Source organism: Ixodes scapularis, unplaced genomic scaffold (assembly GCF_016920785.2).
Source record: "Ixodes scapularis isolate PalLabHiFi unplaced genomic scaffold, ASM1692078v2 PGA_scaffold0__279_contigs__length_252992795, whole genome shotgun sequence".
NCBI classification, from domain to species: Eukaryota; Metazoa; Arthropoda; class Arachnida; order Ixodida; family Ixodidae; genus Ixodes; species Ixodes scapularis.
The window spans coordinates 31,288,130-31,315,543 of record NW_024609835.1 but is presented as its reverse complement, the minus strand read 5'-3'; the positions used below and the strand labels follow the sequence as shown (position 1 = coordinate 31,315,543).

Genomic DNA, 27,414 nt, shown 5'->3' with positions numbered 1-27,414 from the left:
GCACATCAAAGCACTGCGGAAGCCAGCGAGCTTGCGCTGAAGGCGGAGATTTTAGTCTCAGCTTAAAGGGGCACTGCAGAGGGATGAAGAAAAGCAAATGCTGCTCGAAGGGCGTGCCTATCAGTGTCAAACACTATCGTCCAGTGACGACATTGGTCTAGACCGTCATAAAATGACGATGCAGAATTCTAGGAGAAGGACTGGCTGAATAGGTGCACGTGACCCCTTCTGATCCTTTCAAGTACGTTATTTATTGTTTGGAGCACACTTAAATTGATGGGCCGTTCACATCTTTATAACTGGATGTTAACTCCAACAATTAGGAAGATCGCGCATGTTTGTTGCACGCTCTTGTCGATTCGGTTCTCCATTGGTCCAGACCAAAGACGTCATCAACAATAGAAGATGTGCTCAAACTTCTGAACTTATTTCACCTATTATGTTCAAAATACATCAGATTTATTCTTCATTTCATTTTTAATGTGTTGCTAGAGTCCCACTCACTAGTTCGACCGAACGCAATACAAATTTTAAAAAAAATTGTCAGAAACGCTTTGCAGGGCCCCTTTAAGGGTGAACGGAGTGTGAATGCGAGGAAACACGAAAAACCTTTGACCAGTCGTTACGCCATAAAATGATCTTTCAATCGCCAAGCGCGTATCGCTCGTGTGGGCAGCGCGTGCAATTGCAAGCTTACCAGGTATATTCCCCCGTACTGACACCAGTCGTGACATCTTTTTCCTAACCTTTTTGAAAATATCAAGTGTGCGCGTGTATGTCTTTGATAGGCGCTGAAGATGCGCGAAAGCGGAGATTCCGAAGTCTCTTTTTATGACGTGACGCTTTTGGAAGGAGAAGCTTCAGCGGTACTTTGAAAATGTTTTTCTGCGGCCTCCGTGCACCAATTGTAAAATATTCTGAATATTCGTGATCCTGGAGGCCACATGGCGACGACTTAATTGGTTTTATTCATATACGGAACCACTTTAGTTTTCCTTTAAAAACATGGCGAAAGATACCAAGCACGCACCAGACGTCGCCACATCGTTGTCTCCTTTCGTGCAAGAAAGTCTGTTTGCTATGGGCAGTGTCACCATAGCAACTAAGCGTCTCTCGAATGGACGCATGCGAGAACGCAGTCTGAAGCCAGAAACAGCTGACGCCATTTTGTGAATACCGCCTGCTTATGTCATTGCTGCCCGCCTTCCGTTCTCTAAAACCTCAAGATCTGCATGCCGAACAATATTTTCAAATTGTTTCAGATTATTAGCTGAATGTCTCACAAAGTGCAACGCATTGTTCTTTAAATTTCCCCCTCCCGCCTCTCCCGCACCTGCCTCCTTTTTCCTTCTGAACCGCACCCATGGCTCATCTAACCAGCGAAAACTAAGTCCAATATCCCAATTGATGAGATGTTTTAAAATACTATAAGTCGAATAAATCTACCAGAAGTTAATGTCTATAAATCGTATATCAGTTCTTATACCACCTTATACGTCCTTATATACGAGTTCGACGTGTAAAATACTTGCCAAACTTATCCGGAACACGCGGACGGTGTCTTGCCTGATATGAGAGCTATCCTGTAAGCAACACACAAAGGCGGCAACCCAAGAACTGCTCTACAATATCTCACTTAATGGAGCAGCCCGAGTAGGAAAGGCCGCTCGCTGGACCGTGGATACTGCAGACAATTTTGTCGGCCGTCCAATTCATACTTACTGCCAAACGTTCACACGAGGACGCGCAAGTGACTGTCGAAACAGTCAGTAATTTGAATACTAATTCAGTAAGCAGTTGATGACTCTCCTGAATGAAGCGAAAAGCGTAAGGCCCATCCCGGGCACAATTCTTGCGTTGTCCCCGGCCCAGCAGCGATTGCTCTCTTGAGCGAGTAGCCTCCCTGCTCGGGCTGTTTCATTGACGTCATAAAGCAGTTATTTAGATAAAGCCAGGATAGGCTCTCCCATGACATAAAGCATCGTTCGTGTGTCCCGGTTACGTTTAATGAGCACTGTACATATTTTGTTTTCACTAGGGATACATGGCACGGGCTTTAATTCGGCAAGGCCCGTGCAGTACTCTTTCTTTCTGTGGCCATCGATGCACTTTTGATCGTCGAATATGCGATGGCCCTTGTGCACACAGCTGCATGAGACCCGACTTCATGCTGAAGGTGATGATCCGGCAGATCTGGCATCGGAAGGGGTACCCCGTCGAGGTCTTCCAGGCGGGCTTCATCAGGCCCGTCGTCGGTCCCCTGTACGCCGCCATCGTCGGTGGTCCGACGGTGCTCCTCACGGACAACCAGAAACTAATCCTCGGTGAGTATCCAGGCGCTTGTTAAGGTTTGCTGCAACACACGCGTTTGAGGGTTTGGTTATGACCGAGTTCTCGTGATCTGACACGCTGACGCCATTAATGAGGTGGCCCCGGAACTGAATTTTGCTAGAGCATATGATTGCTGCATTTGTGAGATCATGTGTACGTACAATTTATGAGGAATGGTGTTTAGAACATAGTCAAAGTTTAAAAAAAAAGAAAAGCATGATACGCAAACAAAACAGGAGGACGCTGAACGTTCGCCTTTAAGAGTGGAACCCGATAGCTAAACGTATAAACACTCGCTCGTTCCCAAACCATGTAAGCGTATCTGCGGGTCTTAGTCGGTAACGTGTCTGGCTCGCAACCGAATGTCATGGGTTTGAATCCTGCCTAAAGTTCTTCACATGGTTTGTTTAAGGAAAATGCATTACTTTACAGAGGGAAATCATTTGAGACATGCGGTGACTTTAATTCGCATTACATGTCATGATTTAATCACTTTCATTCCACGCGTGACGTCATGTTTCGTTGTGGGTTGTTTAAAATTCCCGCTCAAGGTCATGTGGCCGTGACGCCAACGCAGGATTTTCTACGATTCGAGCTCCTAAACGCTATTGCTTTAATATATAAGATATTCGAAAATGCTAAGCGTTCCACGGCTGCCCCATAGTTGGCGCCGTTGCTTTCTCGTCGTAAGAGGTCCCGAGAGGTTTTAAGGCACTCGGTCGCAATTGTGTAAACCAACCTTTAATGCCATAGACTGCGTAGCAACCGCTTGTAACGAGAGAACACTAGTGTGCCTTGACTTGAGAGTGCTCCCAACTGCTCCATCGGGGGCGCTGATTTACGCGCCGCGCCACGACACAAGCTGCGAGAAGTTGAAATCGTTGATTGCCCGCTTACATCTTCAGGCTTGGCTCAGTTTTCCCACCGCTATCCCTCTCGCCACGAGAACACGTTCGCATACGCAAGTGTACGGCCAGTCTGCGGAGGATGCGTCCTCCATTAAATTGCAAATGCACTCCATGGTCTGATTTTCTTTCTTTCTTAAAGGGATTGTCCGGTCGAAACCGGAAGTACTCAAGTTTAGCTCACATTTATTTTGGTATAATATTATTAATTAAACCTTTCATGAGCGTGTTTGCGAAACTGCGCCTCAAATTTCGCCAGTGTCAATGGCTGACATCGGCAGCCGCTGCGTGACGTCAGATAACGCAAAGAATCGTCAGATGGTCGAGATAATAAGCATTGGTCGACGGATGTCTTGTATTTAGTTTCGAGTCAGGGATGGGCAGTATTTCAAATACAAGTATTTCAAATACGTATTTCAAATACTTTGTGTATTTTGCATTTGTATTTAATTACAGATTGGGTAATGTATTTTACCTGTGTATTAAAATACTAAAACGTGGGTATTTCAATACAATTGTAATTAAATACAATTTTGTGGGCGAAAATACATACCTCAAATTTATGGTCACGACTCATTTTGCTCATCCCAAGACGTATCCAGAGCAGGAAGAAAACTACGTTGTGCACCGAATGCAGTGTCTCTCAATCAAGCACAAGCGTTTAGTGACTTTGTGATTACGGTGCTAGTCCAGGGCAAGAATAGTGACAAAATCGACTTTCACAGGCAGACTGGCTAAATAAGTGCCTGTGACAACTTGTGATGCTTTCCTGCCTGATTTCCATCCATATTTTTGTCTGGAACATTCTAAATGCGCGGGTCGTCCAGATTTCCGTAACTGGTGCGAGTTGCAACAATAAAAAACTTTCTGGCTAGTTCTGCGCGTCTTGGTCGTCTCGGTTCTTTGTTGGTCTATAGCAAAATGTAATCGACAAAAAAAAGCTGCTTGAAGCTCTGTACTTTTTTTCACCTATTCCGTCCAAGCTGATTACATTTTTTTGTGATTATAGTTCTATTACGTTACTAAAGCCTCGCACACTAACTCCTGAGTGTGCGATGCAAAATTAAAATGAGATACCTAGAAACCCGTTGCAGGTGCCCTGAAGTCACTAACGCAAATTTTGAGGAATGTATTTGGAAAAGTATTTGGAGGAGACCAAATACATTTGGTTGTATTTGTATCTTGTAATGAAATGCTTTTTTTGGAAATGTAATTATATTTGTAATTAAATACATTCTTGACGAAGTATTTTGTAATTGTATTTCAATACATATTTGCATGTATTTTGCCCATCCCTGTTTCGAGTTATATAGTCTTCTAGGCTGCACCCTGCTGAAATGAGTTTCTTGTAATGCAGTTCTCAAGCGTATGCAAAAAGTCGCGCCTCTTAGCAGGATATTACTCAAAAACAGTCGTTAGCTTCAAGCAGACGTATGCCGTTTCGCGCAAACGCAACTGCGAGGGCCACTGATAGGTCAAGCAGCGCTTGCAAAGAGAAGAATACAGACTTTGCCTTTGAAGCGTTCTCTGGGCCCACATAGCGGTGGATTCACTAGATTGGTGATGCGGCAGCGGGTCGTTCCCTCGGAGGCGATGCCCGCGGGTCGAATGCAAACTGCGAATCATTCAAACCGCGCATGTAACATTTCTAGATTGTAACTTGACTCGGACGAGCTTGATGAACCGTACCCACGCTTTATTTTCACAGACGGGTCAAGCAGAATCAGGCTGCACGCTCGCTAAATATAACTTTTGGCATCGTTTCAAGATGGCGTAGCTGGTGGTTTCGGTTTCGCTGCTAAAGCGGAGCGATTGATCTGACTTGGGCGAGGAGTGGGCGGGCGCAGTTGAATATCGTTGGGACAGCAGCGTCCCACCTCAGCTTACGAGCATTTCTTCCGCTTAGAGCGTAGCTCGTAGTTCTCTTCTGAGAGATGATTGCTGCATAAGCGGGATCTCGATCTTGGCGGGAACCCAGTCCCTACACACAGCGTCAATCCACCTTGCTGGTGGCTGCACGTCTCAAGGAAAAATGTGGAACATCACGTGTTGACTCGCGGGCGCTGCCCGGTGGTTGTGGCACCCAACCCCGCAACAAAATCTCCCCCGTCCACGAAGCAAGTCGAGCGCAAGAACAAAATGGAAGCACGCTGCGGCATTCACTCGCAGGAAAACAACGAGACGGAAATACACGCTTCGCGTTATGTGACGTCAAAGCTTTAATGTTTTCAGCGAAGGCACCGTTTACGCTAGGATGCGATTGGAGCAGTTTAAAATTCAATTGCTCATGCAGAGGGCATGCACCATTCAGATATGGCACGTACGATGCGTTTCGAGGCAAAAACAATATTATCCAATTATTTTCTTGAACGAAATATTTGTGCGGACAATTGTTTTAAAGGACCTGTGCAACGATTTCAGTGCTTTGCTTAAATAATTTGGTAGTTAATGTCTCAACCTTTCTGAAGTAAAGAACAAAAAGCGGCTTTTGCCCGGATGTCCTAGTTTTTTGTGTTTTTTTTCGGATAGATTGCGTTATTAAAACTCCGTGTACACGAACTCAACTCTGTGACGTCACGGCGCGGTGGTGGCGCGTCGGTCGCACTTCCGGTCTGGTGCTGTGGGCAGAGGTCCCTATGCCAGACGTCTATTCCTGCGATGTTTCGAAAGGAACCAGACAAAAACCTGCCTTCTTGTCAAAACGCCGCGACTGGGGCCGTATCAGAAGTGTCGAAAAAGGTTTGAAGGTCAGTTTTCACGTGCTCGGTTCGTTCGAGAATCTGAATATGTGCTGTGAAAGGGAAAAGCAGACACCGTCGGACAACGATTGCTTAAGCGGGAAGCACTTTGGGTTGAATTCACGAATACTTGTGGCCATCAGATTTATTTGTTTTGTTCCAACATGAACGCCAGAAAACCGTCAAGTTGTGAGGACCACCTGCGGACTACGTTCAGTGCGTCTTCAAGTTCAAACGGCCACCTGATCGTTCGAATTGTCGTCTGCTCTTTCAAACGTTTTTGCTTGTCGTCTGCTCTCTCAGATGACGCCATCCCGACTAAATGTTGGCCCGGTACTTGCGATAAGAAGTAAGTGCAGGCCTCAAAAGACTTAAATTTGAAGGTTGGTAAGCAGGCTCGTATGTAAACAGTAGATACAAGGAGATATTGATCATTGTTACCAGTGACCATCACCGACTTGTTATGCCTAACTCACTTGGTCCGATTCTGCTTGCGATTTTCAGTATCGACGTCGTCCATCTCGGCTACGGTTCACGCTTTTGCAGCCTGAGCGGCGTCGCGACTAAAAATTGCGAGCGAAATGTCATCATGCGATTCAGGCTTTACGTACATACTGCGGCGTCCACGCGGAACGAATCGCCGCATGTCACATCATTCACGCGAAGTTTTGCGGTGTAATGAGCCTCGGTAATTTCACTGACGCCGCTCAAGATAGTCAGACATCGCCAGGAAGACGTAGAATCAACAATTCGAACGCGAAAAAGGGCAGGGGGACTCACACCGACGCCGACAACATCGCATTTCAATGGTTTGTTTATGGGCGACGGCGAGCTTCGTGCCCACACCCCCATCGCGCATGCGCGGCGCCGGTGGCGTCCGCTAGGGGCGCTCCGGTTTGTTTGTAAGCATGAGTTGGTGTATAATATAAGTTTTGTCGATGTACCAGGTTTTTGACGCATTTATATTTATGTTTGAACGACAAGATTTATAGAAAAATTACCTTTATCGAACAGGGTATTTGCACAGGTTGCTATCTTTTTACAAGTCCCTCTTTGACGTCACGCCGCGTAGTTCTGATGGCCGCCGCTCGCGGCTGCAGGTCGGAAAATATTATAATTTTTGCCTCATGATTACGCGGCGGAAGCGCAACATTTCCAAGGAAGGGGATGTGTTTTATGTCCTTTATAACAAGATAAACTGTGTCAAAAGTATAAGATGCAAATTCTTTCAACGTTAAAATCGTTGCACAACTCCTTTAAATCTATTTAGAGAACAGAGCAGCACAGAGGCGCCATCTCTCGTATAGGCCTGGAACACTTCTGATCTCCTTATAACTTAATTGAAGGTTTGGCCGTATTCATGAGATGAGACATATGTCCTATTTATCACAAATGGTCGCTTATAACATTGTCAAAATGATTTCGAGCAGACGGCGAAAGAATGATGCGTCAAATGTACGCGAAACGGAAATGTTTCAGGAGTCCCCGATAGATGGCGCCAGCGTAATCTCACGTTGTTGGTGTTCCCAAGCAGTTGGGACGCATTGAAATGCACTCAAACGCAAGTGTAGGAACCAGCCTTTAGAGAGTTCTGGAAGCCCGTTTTGGGATTCTGATACGATACAGCAAACACCACCGGTGACGTCAATTTTCCTGCTAAATTTAGCGCGACTCGATGATAAGTGTATCAGCGCCGCTTCCGTTTTTTTTATCCATCAAAGATTTATATTACTTGGCGAAGTTGACACTGTAATAAGCGCATATTTAATACAAAGAAAAGCTTTTGTTTTTATCATGGTTTTGCTTTTTAACAAAGTAGCAGAAGAAACGTCTAAGTCACCGCTGTGTTCGTCCTTCTATGTGCCCTCTCCTTTTTTCCCTGTTCGTAACATTCGGTTGCTGCTAATAGAGAGTTTTAGGGAACAGTTTTTGCACATCCGATACAGTACGATGGGCCCTGCGGTACGAACTCCAGCCCATCGTACCGTATCGGATGTGCAAAAATGGTTCCCTGAAACCGACGCGATGACAACAGGCGGGACCGAGGAGGGCGGAGAATGGAGAGCTCTAAGGAGACGCCATTCTGATCCTCTAACGTCAAGGCTCGTTTATCGAGTGAGTTGCATTACAGGAATCTGTGGACGCGTTTTATATGCTTTATTCTTCAAATCGCGGGCTGAAAGTTTGTGAGCAGGTCCACGAGGAGGTTCTGTTACCTTCCGCAATTAGGGTCTTAAATGGAGCTAGTGACCACCATTTTAGCCTTCAGAGGCCATTTATAGAAGTCTGCCTAAGCTTAGGTTGATCTATAATTCCAAAGTGCGCTCACTTTGGAATGTAAAATCACTAAAGAATGCAAAGGAGTAACTTAGAATTTAGAGGTAAATCTCGCTTTAAACCTATTTGTGGGAAAGGAACAATGTGGACAACTCTTGGGGTGTATGTTCGCCACACGTCGTAGCTTTCCTTTACATTTCGGATGTTTTGTCATTGGCGTTTAGATGGCACTCCATCCGGGCGTCTACACGGTCCTAGCCGCCCGCTGTTTTTTAACTGGGACTGCATAGACTGCAACACGAGCCACCAAATCTACACGGAATTCAAGACCAGAAACAGGAGTGCTGAGACGGTGGAACTGAACGAGACGCGCAGGTACACCGACCGCGAAGAGACGTTCAACTTCAGCCTGACCGTCTCGGACGGACGGATCACCGCGCCCAGCCAGATCATCCACGTCCACGTCCCTTCCGAGAGAGACATCAGGGTACGTCGTCAAGAGAGGGCGCAGACGGCACAATGAAATCAGGGTGCCTCCTTCGGCACCTCTGATATGTTCAGGTTCGAGAATTAGAGATGACTGTGACACGGAAAGGATGTCCGTATAGAGGATAAAGGGAGGGCATGACGTCATGAACTTAGCCTCCGCAGGCAACCGCCTCTCTCAAGGAATCCTAGAGGACAAGGCGCCAAAAGTGTATTCCGTCATAATGATCGTTGTCTTTGTACGTTCGCTGTCACCGACGAAACCAATCACGCAGAGGGAATGCAGCGTGATCCGGCGAGCTAGACAGCTCTAAGATACGTCTTTGGCGCATCGAACTGCAAGGAAGAGGAGCACGCCAATCAATGGGAACCACAGAGAGAGCTCGAAACGCGTGACGGCCGGCCAGCCAAGCGCGCGTCGTCATTATTGAGTTCGATGGGAAAACAAAAGCACGTGCGAGCGTTTGGTGGTAAACAAACGCACGAGGTGCGCAAGGATCGAGCAGACGAACTTTCACGCCGTATGTAGTTCCGCATTTTCGGCATCACGCAAAGAAAACCAACGCAGGAATAGATTGGAGCTGCGTTAGCTCTCGTCTGGGACACGTGTTCTCACTGATTGTTCTCAGCCGGTCGCTCACGTTCCTGTCCAATCAGTGACGAGCGTCAGTCTTCGTTAGGTGGCGCCGAAAATGCGAGCTCTGTTATCTACGTGGTGTCGGTAGCCACTTTTTTTTTTTTTTTTTTAATACATGCTTGCCTCCCTCTTCCATAAGTGCTGTGAATCTCGGGAAGAGTCAGAACGAGGCACGGGTCATTTTTATACTTTGTTTCCACGTAATTCCAGACGCAGCCGATACTAGGAGGTAAAGGGACGAAACAAGCAGCGTCAAAAGTTTAGATCGATGGATCTTTTCAGTTTATGACTGGTTCAGAAATGATAAAACACGTAGGCAACCACGACCAACACCACGATGATGCGCTTTTGACGCTCTCTGATTGGTCCTGTCAGCTCGTAGCGTCCGCTGCGTCTAGACGTAAGGTGAAACTATTTTTATTTTATGGCGGGTTCTGGGTTGCGAAGTGGTGGTTGCCATGTGGGCACTGTGAGTGACGAAGGAGCTGAGCGCTTGTTGAGAGCGTGGAGTGGCAGTGGGTAGCTTGTGGCCGTCTGCTTCTCGTTCTATCGCTCTTTATTTGTCGGCAGCTACATGTGAAACTCACGAAGCGGAACGTTTTGGCGCTCCTGTGTCCGTGCGTCCCAGCTCGTTTCTGAAGTGGGAAAATATTTTGCATCGAAACTTGTCTGTTAAGAGAAGTAAAGCGAATTTGGACAAGAAACGTGTTTAGATACTTAGATGTAAAAAGAACTGTCTCTGTAGAATATTGCGCCGTCATTTGGACCTGGAAGAATATTTTCACCTTATGATTAATAACGTAAAATGTACGATAGTTACTAACATATCTGCGATAATACTTCATCGAAATAAAATTCCGTATCGTGACGCAACCGGGTTCCATTATAAGCTTAGCGAAAGGATTCATTCTTAATTATAGTGTAGGCATTAGAGTGGAGAATGGCGTTATTGGCGCCGTAAGAGCGAGGGCTCAACGTTTTCTTCTCTCATATTCAACCGTGCGCTCTGCAGGTGGTGTGGACATGCCCGTGCTGCGAGTACGGCATCTTCACCATCGAAGAACTCATCCTGGAAGTCAGGCTCTGGCGGTCCGAGACGTTTAAGCGACGTTTGCCGTACATTCACAGAACCGTCACCTTTGCGAACCAACGCACGCTCGTGCCGTTGACCGAACAAAAAGGCGCCGTCCTCGTCTTACCGTCGATGGTGGGCTTTCCGGGATCGGCAACGTAAGGCAGTTTCCTCGACCGAGTACGCGCTGACTTGTACGTAACGCTTTACGAGTAACGCGTAGCTTGTACTTTTTTTTTTTTCGTGGCAATGAAGTATATACGATTTAGTGTTTTTTAAGAGGAGGAACGAGTAACGTATCTTCGTTACTTTTGATGATGAGCAAGTAACGGTATTTATTTACTTCTGGAGAGGAACGTGTACATATCAAGAACCCAAGCTACTTCTGATGCCAGCTCGCGACGGTAATTTGCCACGACGAGAAAACACTATACTATAAGAAACTGTGTTTTAGACTCCGTGTATTTTGTTGTCTTTCGTCTTTTCCCCATTCTCGGGTGTTTGTTTTAAATTATGTTAAACCTTGATTACCTCGCTTGCATCCAAACTTTTTGAGCTGCTTAGTTCCTTTTTGAGTGACTAACGAGTAACGGTCTCAGTTAATTAATTTTAGTAATATGTTCATGTCTGAGTACGTGTTCCAATAGGCGGGGGAAGTTGGACCGTTCGTTTCGAATACACGTTTCGTTACAAGAATTGTTCCGAATCCGCGGGCAGTTCTCAAGCAGCGGCGAGTGCTTGAACTACGGTTGGCGTCCGGAAGGTGTTTTGAGCAACCTCTCCTGCCACCTCTGCGACCCAAATGGTTTGCGGAGGAGGCGGGAGAGGCAGCGCATTTCCTCCCGTCCTGATGCCAATCGCACTTCTAACTTTCTCCGCTTGGTGTCATCTTTATCTGGAAAAAGGTTCCTTTGGCCTGGTCACGCCCGCTGGATTACTGCCGCTGTACAAGGAGTTGCGTAGCTAAATAGTGATCGAGCTGAGATTCCTCAGTTTGTCGCTGAAGGTGCGGCCTTAAGGGCAACGAGAGTCACGTGACGGTGGCGCCGCGCGTCGATACTCCGTGTCACTTGAAGTACAGAGCGGTGAAAGAGAGTTTCTGCTTTTAGTTATTTATCCTTGATGTACCGATTTCACCGAGTGTTCCAAGCATGCGTGACGCTGCTCTAACCGCTCATTCACACTGGAAGCGGATCCGCGTTCGCAAAGCGGTTACGAACGCGGTTGTATAAAGATCCCGTACAATTGCACGCGCACTCGATGACACCAAGTGCGCGTGCAATTGTACGGGATCTTTATACAACCGCGTTCGCAACCGCTTTGCGAACGCGGATCCGCTTCCAGTGTGAATGAGCGGTAACTGTTGTTCACACGCGGCAGGTGGCTGTGCAAGGGACAGCTCGTGCCGTCTCGTGTTCTGCTCGCGCAGACCTGCGGTGGGTTTGTCGCGCGTGCAGGAAGACTACAGTTCCCACGATCCACGCCGGCAGCGGTGGTGTAACAAAACATCCCGGGGATATCGGTCTATCAGCGTAACGGTTACATTACTGTTTCATTCTGACATTTATCGCGTACTAATATTTCTTTCGCACTTTGAAGTCAAATTTGGGGGTTTTCACGTGCCAAACCAACAAAGGGCATCTGGCACGCCCCAGCGGAGGACTGGGGATTAATCTGGACCACTAGGGGATCTTTTAACGTGCAACCGAAATCTCGGTTACACGGCGCCTTCTGCGCAAAAGAGCATTCTACCTCAGGAAGACCATCCCTCACCCCGCCGTCCACCAGGTATTTGGATTCAACTCTGCCAGCTGGACTGCCAACTACAGAGTCACGCAGATAGCACGCAGTGAGCTCTCGCAGGAAATCCTTGTCATGCAGAGGTCACTTCCCGGTCTCATGACGGGCATCTTCGGTGCCCGCTTTACAGTTCACCCTTCGTACATATTTCTAACCAAGTCAGGACAAGACCTCCTGGATTCATCTTGGAAGTTCGTAATTGCGACTGCATCCACAGAAAAACGAGCGAACCAGTGTCCCAAGCTTCAGCCTCCGCTAAATCTCTCGGGCTCGAAACTATCACCGCAAGCCGAGGCGCTGCTCTGAAGGGGACCCAAATTCGCCCCCCCCCCCCCCCCCCTGTCACACCGTCAAGAGTGGATCAGCTCGCAGCGGTATACCAGATCGCGTCGAGAATTCCGGAGCCTGCCCGACAAGAGTTCCTCGGCGTTGGTTCCCGTTTGGTGTGCATGCATGGAGCAGCCCACCCAACCAAACCAGAATTCCCCCAGGTGGTGAATGAACTCAGGGGGTCTGACCTGAGGCTTTTGCAGGCAGGTGGTGATGAACGAGTCTAACTTCGGTGAAAAGGTTGAACTCGCCATCAAGAAAAACTTCGTCCTCGTTAACAAAAGACCGTCCGGCACCCTCCGTTCGGAAGTCAAAGACATCTGCAGGTCGAACAACCTTTCGTCGCTTATCACGAGAGTGTCGGCCCCTGCGAACCAATATCTAAAAGTTGTTTTCACCGCCAAGACCCACAAACCGGAGATCCCGCTAAAGGTGTATCCACACGACGGACCAAATTGCTGTTTTGGTCCGCGGGCCGCGCATCACGTGATCTTACGTCACCGCTTTTCGAGGTCCGCCGGCGGTCCGCGGCCCGCGCTTGTGAGAAATGCCAAGCCAGTTTTCTCGCCCGGACCTTGGCGGCGGACCGCGGCGTTTTTAGTATAATTGAAGTGCTAAGTCTGGCAACAAGCTGACTTTTGTTTGGATTGGAATCCAAATCCAAAGTCGTGTTCTTTTGGCGCCAACTGTTGAAGACGAAGACGACAAACCTTTTGTTGTGCGACGATGGCGGCATGGTGCAACGATGCAACTTTTTACTTCATTGCGCTCGTGGAGCGATTTCCCGCTCTGTGGGACAATAGATGCATGCCCTTTCCGGTTCACTTAAGTCCTCCTCGTCTTCAATAGTCAACGCCAAAGCCACCGCGGCCAAAAGTCTCTTTCGTTCAACCTCCATCTTGGCTCCTTACAAATAGCCTCAAAGCAACTCGTTGCACGCGTTTGGCGGAGCTGTGAGGTCGAGGGTTAGACCGGCCCGTTCACTCTGTCGTCTGCTCTTTTGGTCCGCCGTGTGGATGCTCATTGCAGCCGGGCGGCCCGCGGGCCGCGCATCACGTGATCTATCGGTCCGCGGCCCGGTCCGTCGTGTGGATACACCTTAAGGAGCATCGTATCAGAAAATGGATGCTGGCAGAAGCCTCTGGCTCTCTACCTGCAGAAGCACCTGGCAGCCGTCCCCCTTAACCAGCCTTTCCGCGTGGGCAGCTCTCAGGAACTCCTCCCAGCCCTCCAGCTTCTCCACACATCAGGCCCAGGTACCACCTTCTTCTCCCTAGACATCACCGACATGTACTACAGCCTCGACTTCAACATCCTCCTGGATGCGGTAGAAAAAGCCATCACCACACAGGGTATCGTCAAATTCCAAAACTCTTCCGGCATCCCCCTCAGCGCGTTCCTGCAATTAATCAGGGTATATCTTCGGTCGACCATGGTGGAGCATGACGGGAAAATATATTTACAAAAATCGGGTGTCTGCATCGGGTCCTGCCTGGCACCTTCGCTCAGCGAAGTCTACCTTTCCTTCGTGGATCAGGCCGTGAAGGAGCAACTGGACAGCGTCGCCCCAGGAACCCAGGTGTTCAGATATGTGGATGACTATCTGGTGCTCCACGACTCCGGCGCGCCCACCTCCGCCATCCAGAAAGCCTTCACGGATAACGCAAATGGCCTGAGCTTCACCAGGGAGGACCCCTTGGCGGAGGGTCTCCAGTTCCTGGACGTACGCCTTGTGGCCACCCAGGGAGGCACTTGCTGGCGCTTCCAGCAGCGGACGCAGAAGCCGGTGCTACCATTTACTAGCCACCATTCAAAGACAGTAAAAGCAGGCATCGCAAAAAGTCTCATCTCCTCCACCTGCACAAAGTCCTGTCAACACCTCTCCTCATCTAGCCTGGAGGGACAGCTCAGCCGCCTCACAAACGCCGGATACCCGCGCGACCTGCTGGCCTCCACGCTCAGAAAACTAATAGTTGAAAAAGCCACCGCTCGGAAGCCTGCCCGGCAGAGGTATACAACCATCCCCTATTTCCACAACACTGCCCACCGACTAAAAACAGTGGCTCGACGTTTCGACATTGACGTTGCGTTTTCGTGCCCCTTCAAGTTGAGCGCCATGTGCCGCCTGGTAAACTCTCCCCCTCCCCCCAAGATCAGCTGCGCCAAGAGGCATGCGGCCCCCTTTGTTCCCTGCGCGGTCGGACGGGTGTATTCAGTGCCCTTCTCGTGCGGGGCAGAGTACATCGGACAGACGGGCCGCTGCCTCAACGACCGCCTGCACGAACATCAGAGAGAAATCGAAAAAAACGACGAAGACTCCCAACACCCCATGGTCCATCACCTCAAGGCTTGCGCTCCATGTGCCCCCGAGTTCCCGTCCGCGCGTGTTCTGGGGGCCAACAAGAACCGCTACGGGCGCGAGATCGTGGAGGCGTTCGCCATAAAAGAGGCGCCGAAGAACATTTCCTCGGCCTCGTTGTCGCTGTCCGAGAGAGAGGTGACATTCCTGAGACCGGAGTTGACGGCCTTGGCGGGCCGGGCGAGCGCCCCTTGCTCCTGAGAGGGAAATCGGGATGCTTCCTTCCTTCCTCTCCTTTCCGCTGTCTCTGCGCTTCCTTTCCCCCAGTTTTTCTCCAGGGTCCTTGTCTTGCCTCCCCCCCCCCCCTTCGCCCTCCTTCCCCTTCCCCCTCCTTTTGTGAAGCTCCGAAGGCGAAGCGTCCGGCAATAAATTCATTTGTTTGTTGGAAGTTGAAAGATGTGTTGTCCCGTCCCGTTTTTACGTATATAACTCTTTCTAAACCTACATCGTTACCAACGCGCTCACTAAGAAGCATTAGTCAGATTGCGGTTAACTCGGCCGGGATTCGAACCGGCCACCTGGGCATCCATAGGCCGACGCTTTGCCTCGGAGCCACCCATATTTTCGGTCCCTAAACGATTCGATGTAGTTCGGTTGATAAGTGTGCAATTATCTTTATTAATAATATATGCGTATGAGTGCTTAAACGGGCACAGATAACCGTTTTGATACAAGCTTTGTTCTGAATGTGCCACCCACCGCCCACTCATTTTTTTTTTTTTTTTCAGGTTTACAGCCACGCTCTTGAATGCAAGCTTAGATTTCTCCGTCTTCATGTTCGCGATGAAAAGCGCGTTTCAGAAGCGCCACCTGTTTGACATTCCCAACAAGCCGCCCTACCCGGGCCAATGCACCGTTGATCCTCCTGGTGGGGTGGCCGTGAGGGACCTCTTCACGTTCAGGTGCACGGGATTTACCGACCCCGAGAGGCGTCCCCTGCTATACGAGTTCTACTTCTGCTTCCGCCACCCGAATCAGCTGGCCTCGCCAGCCGGGCAGGGGATAGATCCGCGACGCCAGTGCAACCTGATGCAGTCTGCGCGGGACCAGCAAGTCTTCCAGGGCGTCCTGCCGTTGGGCAATCTGAAACAGAACGCAAGAGTCTCCGTGCTGATCTACGTCAGCGACAACGCTGGCCAATTTATCCGGGTTGTGGTTCCGGTGGACCTGGTTCCTCTGACGTGCTCCAGCTTCCGGCTAATGACTGTCGACCGGTATGCCCTTACGGCCACTGGGGCCAGCCAGGTGAGGAAACCCTAAAATTACGTCCAATCAGAAGCACACTTTCCTTTTTTACACTAGCAGAGCCCCAATTAGGGCTGCTATTTGTGCCTTTCCATGCCTGAGACAGGGGCAGATCTATGGTTCAGTCTTGGGTGTCTGTAGAGAGATCTGTTGTTACGGACACGGGCGAAGAATTCCCTAGCTCTATTTTGGTGACCTAGTAATGGCTATCTCACATTTTCTTTCTTTAAAAAAAAACTAGTGTATATTAATATTTTCAAAAAAAGAAAAAAAGAAAGCCGCCCTTGAGAGGCTAAAGGGGTATTCACACCGAGGGAGGAATCCCGTAGATTTCTCTACGGCGCGCTCATCACGAGACGAACACGCCAGGCTTTTGCACATGGCAAGAACCTGACATTTTCATCGCGGGATACGCGCGCCGAGGGAGAAATCTCCGGAATTTCTCCCTAGTATGAATACCCCTCAAAGAAGGAAGAGAATGTATACCCTCCGGCGCCCTCCCCCCATCCCCTTAAATCCGTCCCTGGCCCGAGGCCTCTAATCGCTGCGATGAACATCATCAACCCTTCTTTGTCGACATGAACATGCTCATGCCTTCCAAGGTACCGTCGTGCACGACGGTACCTTGGAAGGCATGAGCATGTAAGAAGGCATGATCATGTAAAAAGGCATGAGCATGTAAGCATTCTTGTAAGAAATTAGTGATGGAGTCGGCCGACAGGAATGCGCCCGAAATAAACTGAACGGTAAGTTGGGCTCTATAGGCGTCGTCACCCACAAACGTGTAGAAATGATGGTGGGCCAAGAAGTTGGTAAATTTGTGGAATCAATAGGCACGGGAAGATACCTCCACAGCTTGTAGTAAAAAATATTCTCGCTCGTAGTACTTCTTTTTACAGCGCGGCTGTTAAGGGCTAGTTTACCCAGTTTCGTGCCCGTCACCAAATAAATGTCGACACAAAGCTTTGGACAGCTACCGCCATCTATGAGCGACGGCGGCAACCTTTCGAGCCTTTCCATCTCTGCTTTTCACCAGAGCGGGAAGGCTAAATTTCTCTAGGCGTCGTCCAAGAAGTCCTCCTTGAGGTCGTCCTAGACGTCGTCCTTGAGGTCGTCTTCGAGGTCGTCCGGGAGGTTGTCTTCGAGGTCGTCCTAAAACATCCTTGAGGTCGTCCTCCAGGTACAGGCCTTCGTTCCCTCTCCCATTTTGAGTGCGCGCGGGCTCTCCTCCTCTCCCCGGAAATGGAAAGAGGAGGAGAGCCCGCGCACAGCTTTGCTGCGCTCAAGATGAGAGAGGGAACGCGTGCCTGTACCTTCCACTGCATTGCCAAGAAAAGTTGTCGCGGAGTATACTCTTTCTTCTTCGCTAAAATGCAAAGACTGAAAGGTTTTGTTTTTTTTTCGTTGTTAAGAACTAGTTGATTGAAGTGGATGTAGGCACTGATCATGGGAACGTCGTCTTTTCGGAGGCTCGCGTTAAGACCTCGGTAATCGAACGAAAGGGGAAACTACGACGAACGTTTTTGCACATTGCAATTGAATTGTCGTTTTTCTGAATTGCAAGTACTACAAAGCGGCCGCTTTCACGAATGGTGCGTTGGGACGCCGTCTGCTCTTGTGTGCTATCAACAATCCGCTTTCCAAAGACGTTCCTATGCCGACAATTATCGCGTTCATTTAGGCTTAGAAGTGCCCAGAATCGAAACACTATCTAAAAAATGCGGCGATGTCATTGCCCATGCTTTGCGGTTTAAGTGAGGTAAGGCAAAGCGAAAGCCTCCTGCACCATTCGTTGCTGACTAACGCGCCCGATATTGCAACCACAACGACATGTTAGTTCCAAAGCGAGCGGCACTCACTCACTGGGGCACCGCCATGTTTCCCCGCATCCCTACCGAGCCAGTCACGTGATCTCAAAATCCCTCTTCTAGGTACTGCGGCTAACTTTAGCCGCGGTTAGTGCTTCGAGCAAACGGGCTCTGGTGGTTAGCAAGAACATCGACATGGTTCCACATTTTGCGGGTGCGGTTCGGATATGAATACAAAGTATGCGGATGCGGATCGGATATGGATACAATAATGTAAAACGTTTGCGGACGCGGTTCGGATGTGGATACAAAGTCTGCGGATGTGGACCGGATGCGGATACTCAATCTGTTATCCGCGCAGGGCTCTACTCTTTACCCTGTTCTTCACGACTACTCTCTGGGCCCGAAATGAAGATCCTACGTTGGCCCAATGAACACATACACATCCCAATTCATTCAAATCGAGTGCGCACTTACGCGCCTTTGGGGCATGAAGTTTGACGGCCTCAAGCATTATATGGCCTGAAACCATATTAACACAAATGCATTGGGTGGAATCGTATCCTAAAGATATAACAAAAGCATAATCCCCCCCCCCCCCCCCCCGCCTTTTCTCTTCCCCACCCTCGCCACCACTGACCAAACAAGATTGTGGAATACTGCAGCAGCTTCAAAGCGACAGAGCTCTCGTTTCGGCTAAGGTCACTGTATCCTAAGAAAGTACCGTCAAGGTCCGCGAATGGTGGCCATTTTGGTCCATGGGATAAGAAGTTTCTCATTGTCCTTTCCAGCAGTCGTTATCAGTTTCAAATGCGCGTTGACGGGTTTTTTTTATCGGGAGATTTCTTGTGCACAGAAAGTTTGCTTGATTAGAGATTGATTATGTTATCCACACACCGGTCACTTTTGTATAGTCACTGAATACACAACTGAAGTTACATTTCTTTTGCGTGTTTTGACTCGCGTGGACCACAAAACAAGTGCACAGCAACGCACCGCCACTTCATCCGGCGTCGGAGCTGGCCGACATTGAAAAATAAATTTCCGCTCATGAAATATACTCCGCGGCATATAATTGTAAGATTGGAGGGGAAGCAGATTGATGAGTTGACGGTGCATACAGCACCAAAGACGCTAAGATTGGCGAGGAACGCTATCAGTGCAATGACGCGCCATCGCAATCTAGGCGGGGCCGGTTCAGAATGACCTCGGAAGCTCCGAAGATTAGAGTGGGCCAGAACTGCCAATGCTATGGCATCCGATAGCGCCCGACCAATCGCTTTTCGAGATGTTGGTTGTCCCTATGCGCTACACCTTTTTGTGTCCTGCTTTAGTTGCGTTGGAGTGCTACTGCAACCACTTGCGTCTTGTAAACGACTGCGTCGAGCTGGTTACTATGGCAACCCTTACGACGATGCAATGAGGAGGCGCTGTGCTGCAGGACGCAACGCAGCGCAACGCAGTCAACGGAACTGTGTGAACGAGCCTTGACACTTAAAGACAAAGGTGGTAATGAGTCCTGAGCAACTTATTATCATTTCGCAGCCACTCAGGTTGCGAGCCCTGACCAATAAGAATGCCGAGTTACAAATCACGACACAAAAGGATTAATATGATAAGCCAAGCCCCGTGATTCTTCAGATGTCAGTGATTATAGCAACGGTGCTACTTTGCCAGGATCCAATGACTGAAGAAGATCCGTCGGGTCATCATGGCATGCCCGAAAGATTTCTCCTCAAAAACACGCCGCCATTACTAACATAGGCGTTTGGCACTTCGCTGTTCAGGACGCTCACTCTCGAGTGACAAATATAAGTCCTATTGGGAAAACAGGCATACTGCGCACCTCCGACCAGTTCACGTTTTCTCTAATTTCAGGATGATCTCGCTCTGCTGCGCTTACCCTTAAGCTGAGACTGCAGTAAAAGCTACAAGCGCTAGCTGGCTTGTGTTTCTGGCTTTGGGACGTGCCTTTCTATAGCGCAAGCGCTCGTTCTGCGCAACAAGTTTCAAAGCCGCGATCTCATATACTTTCGCGCTTGTTGCATTAGCTGCAGCCTCAGCCTGAGGATGAATGGAGTAGAACGCGCTGCCATATCGCTCACATTCAAAAACCGAATATATTCTACGAAGTTAATGAGTGCCGCCAGCGTGTAGCACGATAAGATACTCTTGAGCTAAAAAAAATAAATAAATAAATGGCGGAGCGTGGATCGTAGCGAATGCTGGTGACACCTGTATATGACCAAGCGCGTTCTAATTAATTGTAATGCAATGAATAACCCTTGATTTTATGCTACTCCGGCTGTAGTAAGCCTACGGTGTATGCAAGTGGAGTTCCATATCATGGTGCTTCAAAAAAGTATTCCTTTAGCTAAATATTTTTCATATCGCTGTCTTTAGCGGTTTCTATTGCTGCCCATATTACTTTTTATACTTATGGACCTAGCACCGGTTAGTTGGCGCGAGTGCAGATTCTTTTTCTTTTTTTGCACGTCATTGCATGGGATTGTGTCAGTTACATTTAGGAAGCCACCCACAATGAAAATACTTCGGCGATGTGCATTCACTCAGCACAGCTGATAAAGGTAAAAAAAAAAAAAAAAAACAATAAAAAACAGAGACGCTTTTTGTCATTTTATTTTTCTGTCTCTTCTATTTATCTTTAAGTTTCTTTCCCAGGTCTAGAGCCTGGCAGTTGCGTTTTATTGCGTTTGACTGCGTTGCGGCTGCGAGAAACCAGGACATCCCTGCTGCTTATATTGCGTGCCAAGATCATTCCTTAACTTGGATTCCTCGGTTCAAACGAAGCACAGATGTGGAGGTGACTCGCTTTCAGTTCTCGGCGCAACGCAGCCAAACGCACTCAAACCCAAGTGTCTTAACCGGCCTTAAAGAGACTCTAACACCCCTCCCCCCCCCCCCGCCCCCCCCCCCCCCCCCCCCCCAGAAAAAAAAAAAAAATCATGTCAGGCGTTAAATTGGTGTGTCAGGATATCACAAAAGAATTGTTTCACTTTAGAGTTGCCTAGATTTTTTTAATAAAAAATGGAAATACGACTGACGAAAATAATCCCTAGAGAGGGGGAACAAGGGGGACAAAGGACAAACATAAATCTCCAAACACAGCTAGGTGACTGGTGAACGACCGAAAAAATCCGCCTGGTCCGGGTATCGAACCCGGGACCTCCCCATTACAAGTGGAGCGCTCTACCAACTGAGCTAACCAGGGGTTAGACGTCAGTAGAGCAAGCGGGTTTTATCAGTTGCCACCAGTCTAACACCAACATGGGTGAAGCTTGATACCCGGACCAAGCGGATTTTTTCGGTCGTTCACCAGTCACCTAGCTGAGTTTGGAGATTTATGTTTGTCCTTTGTCCCCCTTGTTCCCCCTCTCCAGGGATTACTTTCGTCATTCTTGTCCAGCTCGCTTGCACCTTTGCATTTTAATTGCATTTTAATTATAAAGAAATACGAAGCCAATTCAAAGTTCCCGCCAGTGCACTGTGACGTAACAGTGTACCGCAAGACACCGGGGCGGTCAGAAGGGAGGCATCGCCGGAAGTCACGTGAGTTGTATAACTCCTCGTGCTTACCGCGACCGCGGGTAATATCGTTTTTATATTTTTGTTATTCTCCGCACCTGCGCGAGCAATCCAAGCATACAAGGTTTCTTTATTTACTTTTCATCGTTTAATGTTGCTATAAAGGTAGAAGAAGAGGAGTCAGTGAACCTAGTAAACAAGTTCTGATCATGTTCTAGACAAAACACGTACTTTATACTCGACGTTTACTTGTACTTGGTACACTCACCAGTTCATATTCTCTAGACGGCAGGCATCTTCAGCCTGGAGTGTATCCGATGATTCGACGACCTCGGTGTCTGAACCTTCAGCAATGCGATCGGACGTGTCGTATGCTACACATCCTAATTTCTGTGGGCGTTCTAATTTTTATTTTCAAAACTCGATAGCTTGTTTTGTGCCTAGTATCGCTTTGTACTATCGGACTGATGGCATGCACTCGTTCACTGGCTTGCACTCGCAACGCTTTCGTCATTGACCTCCATCACGTCGATCTACTGACTCTTGGTCCTCAATGTCTACAGCGCGCAAACTAACAAACGGTGCAGTGATAAAAAGCCAGTGGAACTGAAACTTCGTTTTCTACAATCGCTCGTGGAGAAAACAAAACAAAAAAAGTCTTAAGCACGGTCGTGGGGAGCACGAGGAGTGACACTCACGTGACTTCCGGCGAGCACAATTTAGTGACGTAAGTCAATGCGTCCCTTCTGACCGCCCCGACACCTTGCGGTACACTGTTACGTCACAGGGCACTGGCGGGTGCTTTGAATTTTTTTGGCGTGTCAGAGGCCCTTTAAGAGTTTAAACATCTTGATGTATATGCACCAGCTCGCCGGCACCGAATTTTGTATAACAGCATCTTTATTTTTTGTTTAATAAAAATGAAAACAAGATTGCAGATTTGACGTTCATTCGCGGAAAAAATACAGGACGATAAAAATAAGCAATCTCAGCGTTTTAGCAGTATTAACTCTATATGGGACTCCTCTAGCGCAAGCTTTCTGACTTTAATAACACTTCGTCTTACGCGCAGCAAAGCTCGGTGGTATAGGCAACGGACTTGTGCTGGAGGCGAAGCCTCTACCGTGTTCTTAAAGGCCGACGACCAGTTCGCGCTTTCCTCTTTCCCCCCGCTTCCTTCTCTCCTCCTTCTACCCTAGCCACCGTTGCCTGTTTCCTCCTTCCCCATGGTGAGGAGGACCTTTTGCCTTGCAGAATCTCGAGTCTGGTCTTCGGCCTTTAACCTGTCACCGAATATACGGTATTGTTGGAACAAATACAACTTTGGCCGAAGCTCAAATTGTAAGCTGCCTAGATTAAATTAGCTCTCACGTACGTAGGTGCACCTATTAAATCAGGTGCTTATTTTGTACAGGTTATGACCTACATGCGGACCACCTCCAAGATGATGAACTCGGAGTTCTTCGACAGTTGCAACACGGGCCCGAACTTGCAGACAGAGGAAACGCAACGCAGGGGCTACCTGGAATACCTCAGGAAGACAGACACCAGTACCGAGGGTGATCTACGCACCCAGGCTGAGGCCTTCCGGGTATACACCCTTCGCTGACATAAGTTACAACGCTGCATGTAAGAACGCGGTTAAGCACATGTTGGTGTAGGCACTGTAAACTTAGGAAGCGCAGAGCGCGACAAGTTTCGAGCATTGATCGTATTATTCATCCGCAGCCACTAGATTGGTGGTAGCCGATAAAAAAGCCGAATAACGAATCACAAAGAAAAAAGCATAAACTTAACAATTACAAAGAAATCACCAAGCAAAAAGCACGAACTTAACTTAGCCCTGCGTTTCTTCAACTGTCAGTAACTGTGGCTACCAAGAAACGGCTTGAACAAAGGAATAGAGATAGACTACCCTGAGGTATTCCCGCGTATAGTGTAATGCTCGAATGAGCGCCTGGAAAGAAAGTCACTAAGATATACACTAAATGCAGTTGAAGAAGAGGAGAAAAAAACGGTTTCCACGGGAAATTAACATTTCCCATTTAACATGGAGCACGCTGTTTAACATGCTTATGCCAAAGTAAATGTCCCATTGAGGAATAATGTTTTTTTTATAAAAAAAAAAAAGCTTTTTTTTCTGATATCAGCTTTCTCTCTCCTAGCAGAAGCTGATGAGCGCTGAGAACTGTTCTGCTGGCCTGTTTATATTAGCTCTAAATCCCCTCGCCCCGAGCACGTTTTCTTGTCCAGGCGCCGCTTGCTTCTCATTGGTCCGCACGATCTCCCTACTCTGTTAAGGACGAGTGGAGAATGAGAACCTGCAAATACTATACTTCGTTTCACATTAAGTTGGGACGCAGCCGACGCTGCGAGCTCATGAGACAGATCAAACAGCATCAAAGACAGATCGTCATGGCGTTCGTCATGTTTCTTTTCGTGTTTTATCATCGCTGAAACATTCCTAAAAAAGGCTGAGTAACTTGCGGTTTTGACACTGTTTGGTCGGATCCAGTAGCTTGTATACGCGCTAATGAAACTGCGGCTGGACTTAAGCTGAAACGGAGCATATACCCCTCTCTAACTTGAGACACCTAATAGGCTACGTTTCGTAGCAACGACCCGGCAGCCATGTTGCTGCTTAACATATTTGCTGCCGCTGATATGACCCTTGTTCTAAAATCGCCGGAAGCGCTTTCTCCTCGTCCAGAAATGCGGGAAAAAAAATCTATTTGCGACAAAGCAAAATGATATTGCTTGATCTTCCTGGTGTTGTATCTGTCGACCTAGGAAGTCTAATTTCTGAATAGCAACAATCGCCACTGGAGCCCGCTCTGCCCTAAGCGTTAAATTGACGGCGCCTAGAAGTAAATCGACCGTTTTTTAAAACTGCGCGCCATCTTGGAATTGTAGCACCAATTATCCGAATTTCGCCATTGTTTGGGGGGAGCACGCACTCTGGGCATGTATTGGGCAAGAGGGTTGCGTCGATGTTTCACTTGAGCTCGGCCCAGCACGCGTCGGAAACTAGTGGATGCTTCGGTGTTCGACGAGGGCCTTGATCCAGTCGCAGGCTTCGCACCCTAGAAACTGCTACCGCCAATATTGCTGAATGGGGTTTTGATCAGGGTCTATCGAGAAATGAAGTGCCGCTGATACTCTACAGTTCAGTGGCCATCTATACTCAGAACGTACCACCACCGGTTTGGTGGCCCTGAAAATTTGCGGAGGTCCCGTCTCAAGGTTGAACCGTGTCGGTTTCTGCGCAGGACATCGTGTCCCAAAACCGGGTTAACCTGAGCAGGACGTTCAAGGACGAAGCCGTCACCTTGCTCAGCGGCTATGCCCAGAAGTTCGGAGAACTGACGAATGCCAACGATAGTGACCGGGTTCCCGAGAAGACGGTGGCGGTGGGGCAGGTCCTGATCAGTGGCATGAAGATGATGCTCAATCTGACGGCACCCACAGACATGGCGAAGCCCGGTGCCGTGCCCAAGGTAATTCTGACGTGCCAGGTTCACGGCCGCTTGATACAATATTACCGAACAGACAAGCTCTCCGTTTGAGGTCATCGCCAGTGGACCCCTTATCCGCCCGAAGTGGCGAACAAGCTGAAACTTAAAGCGGCAGACGCGTTTGTCTTGGCGTCGCCGTGTGGTAACGTCGTGTTCGTTGTAAGACGCTGCAAGCCGCGCTGGTGGCGATGCTGAATTAAAGAGACACTAAAGTTTTAAAAAAGAGTTTTTCTAAAGGGCTTAATATTTGTTTTGTAAATTGTTCCACTAAAAAGAAAAGTTTTTTTTTTGTTTTTTTTTTGTGCAATATTTACGTTATTAGCCGCAATTCAGTTGGAGGTCACGGCACACTTGAAACACTCACCAGAAATCGGTGTCCCTGCCCCTTTATTACTAGATTGGCTTGGCTACTTGGCTGAACACGCTAAGAAGTCTAGTGTCTCCCTTTCGCGACATCCGGTGCGTCTAGTCTGACACTGCCTGCTAGTCGTGTGAGCAGACGCGCGACAGCCTCAGGCATCGTTTGATATCTCACTACCGACTATCGTCGCCTGCAGTGCTTGTGAGACGCGGACAACAAACCTGCGCGTCGGCGTCCGTTTTCGCCTCCGTTCGTCTGCTATTGCGGCCCCGTCTAAAAACGTCGGCACCGCTTGCAAGACGCGACCATGAAAGGGGCGTTCTAGCGTTCCACCATTCACGAGCCACGGTCCAATACCAGCGTCTGTCGGCGCCTGTCGATGTGCGTTAAAAAGCGACCGAGAGTACTAGAAAAAGGAGCAAAATAAATAGGCAGTCTTTTCAGCTTATTGGTTGTTATTTTTTCGCATGGCATCCGCGAGCAGGCTGGGTGAGCGTCGTGACGCACAACTAAAACGCGACCTAAAAATATTCTCATGGGCAGGGCAGGTGCACTGCACAAGGCATAGAGCTACTTTCCTTTCGAAATAAAATGACGGAAACAAACCTGGAGAAACTTGATGCGAGCCGAACGCCCCATTGCCTCTAGCTAAATCGCTTGTTAAGTTCTTACATGTGTATAGTCGATGACAGGTCAAGAACCAAGTGGAAGCTCCTCCCACCCCTTTCAAGTTCAGCCTAGCGAACGGTGTAGAAGAGGTCGCCTTTTATCCCGCATCCGCTCTACTAAAGTGGAAAGTGGCGGGAGCTTCCACTTCGTTCTTGACCTGTCATTGACTATAGGTGTCTTTTTGGTACTGAAACCATGGTTGCAATAAAAACGGTCGCACAATTCACAGAGCAGCGGGGCCTCTTCTACGGGAACCAATATTTTTATTCAACATAAACACACTCAAATGAACAAATCAAGCCAGATCAAACCAACATAGTTAAAGTGGGACGCTAGGCTTAGGCCAGTCCCGCTACCGCCCGCTACAAGCCCAAGCATCCGCACAGCGCCAGCAGCGCTTCGGAAAGCGTACACTTGCGACGGTTGTTTGCTGCAAACTAGATCCGTTGAGTAGATCTTCGTCTAAACACATCGGTGAACGCAGGGCGACTCGCACTCATTAAAATAGACGAGCTCGACGAGCTGCTCTCCTTATTCTTCCGCAAACGCTGGCAGCCATGTTTGTTATCGTTTGAAATCGAAGTGGAAAGGCAATCTCAAGATATGTTTTGAAAAAAAAAATACTATATTGATTAGTTGCTTCTCAAACATAAAAGAAATAGTCAATTAAAAATGCCATTATGGTTCGGAGGTACAAATTGTTAACTGTTAAGGATTTGTCTTTGTCGACGACTTTATCTTGTATACTTAATCTTAGCACATGTTTAGGCCACATTGGTCAATGGTGCAATATCTGGCAAATGCCATTAAACTTAGTTAAAACCGTTTGTATGACTATTACTCCCAAAACAAAGCCCATTCAATTTGGGTACACCATCGAAGGGTATTTACTAGTAAGGGTAAGCAGTTACAAATATCTGGGCGTCATTATTTCTCCCGATCTCCGTTGAAGTGCTCATATTGATAGCATTGTATAAAAAAAAATCGAATTATAAACTGTGGTATTTAAGGCGGTCTTTGAAACTAAGTTAAACGAACGGAAAACTTTTGGCTTATAAAACACTCATTCGTCCGATGATGGAATGCGCATGCGAAATTTGGGATCCTTATATTGTAAAAGATGTGCTAAAGCTAGAAAAGTTGAAACGACTTGCTTTACGTTTCATTTTTTCCACATATCGTCGACTGGACTCACCTACAGCACTGTATTCAAAAGCCAACATTCCATTACTTAAGATGAGGCGAAAAAAAAAAGATTGCAGTTTTTATATAGGAATATTATTGGCTTATTGCAGATAGATAAAACAGCTTAGCTAGTTACTGACCGAGTCGAGA

The 27,414-nt window shown here is 48.1% G+C and overlaps 1 protein-coding gene across 1 annotated transcript in view; it reads left to right on the top strand.

Annotated features, from left to right (window-relative positions):
* Nucleotides 1–27,414, top strand: part of LOC121046247 — a 61,621-nt gene that overhangs the window by 27,351 nt on the left and 6,856 nt on the right. Inside the window, exons 4-7 of the mRNA XM_042291638.1 lie at nucleotides 10,387–10,604; nucleotides 15,664–16,180; nucleotides 22,949–23,125; nucleotides 24,804–25,031. Coding sequence (XP_042147572.1) covers nucleotides 10,387–10,604; nucleotides 15,664–16,180; nucleotides 22,949–23,125; nucleotides 24,804–25,031 — 1,140 coding nt within the window. The remainder of the gene's footprint in view (nucleotides 1–10,386; nucleotides 10,605–15,663; nucleotides 16,181–22,948; nucleotides 23,126–24,803; nucleotides 25,032–27,414) is intronic.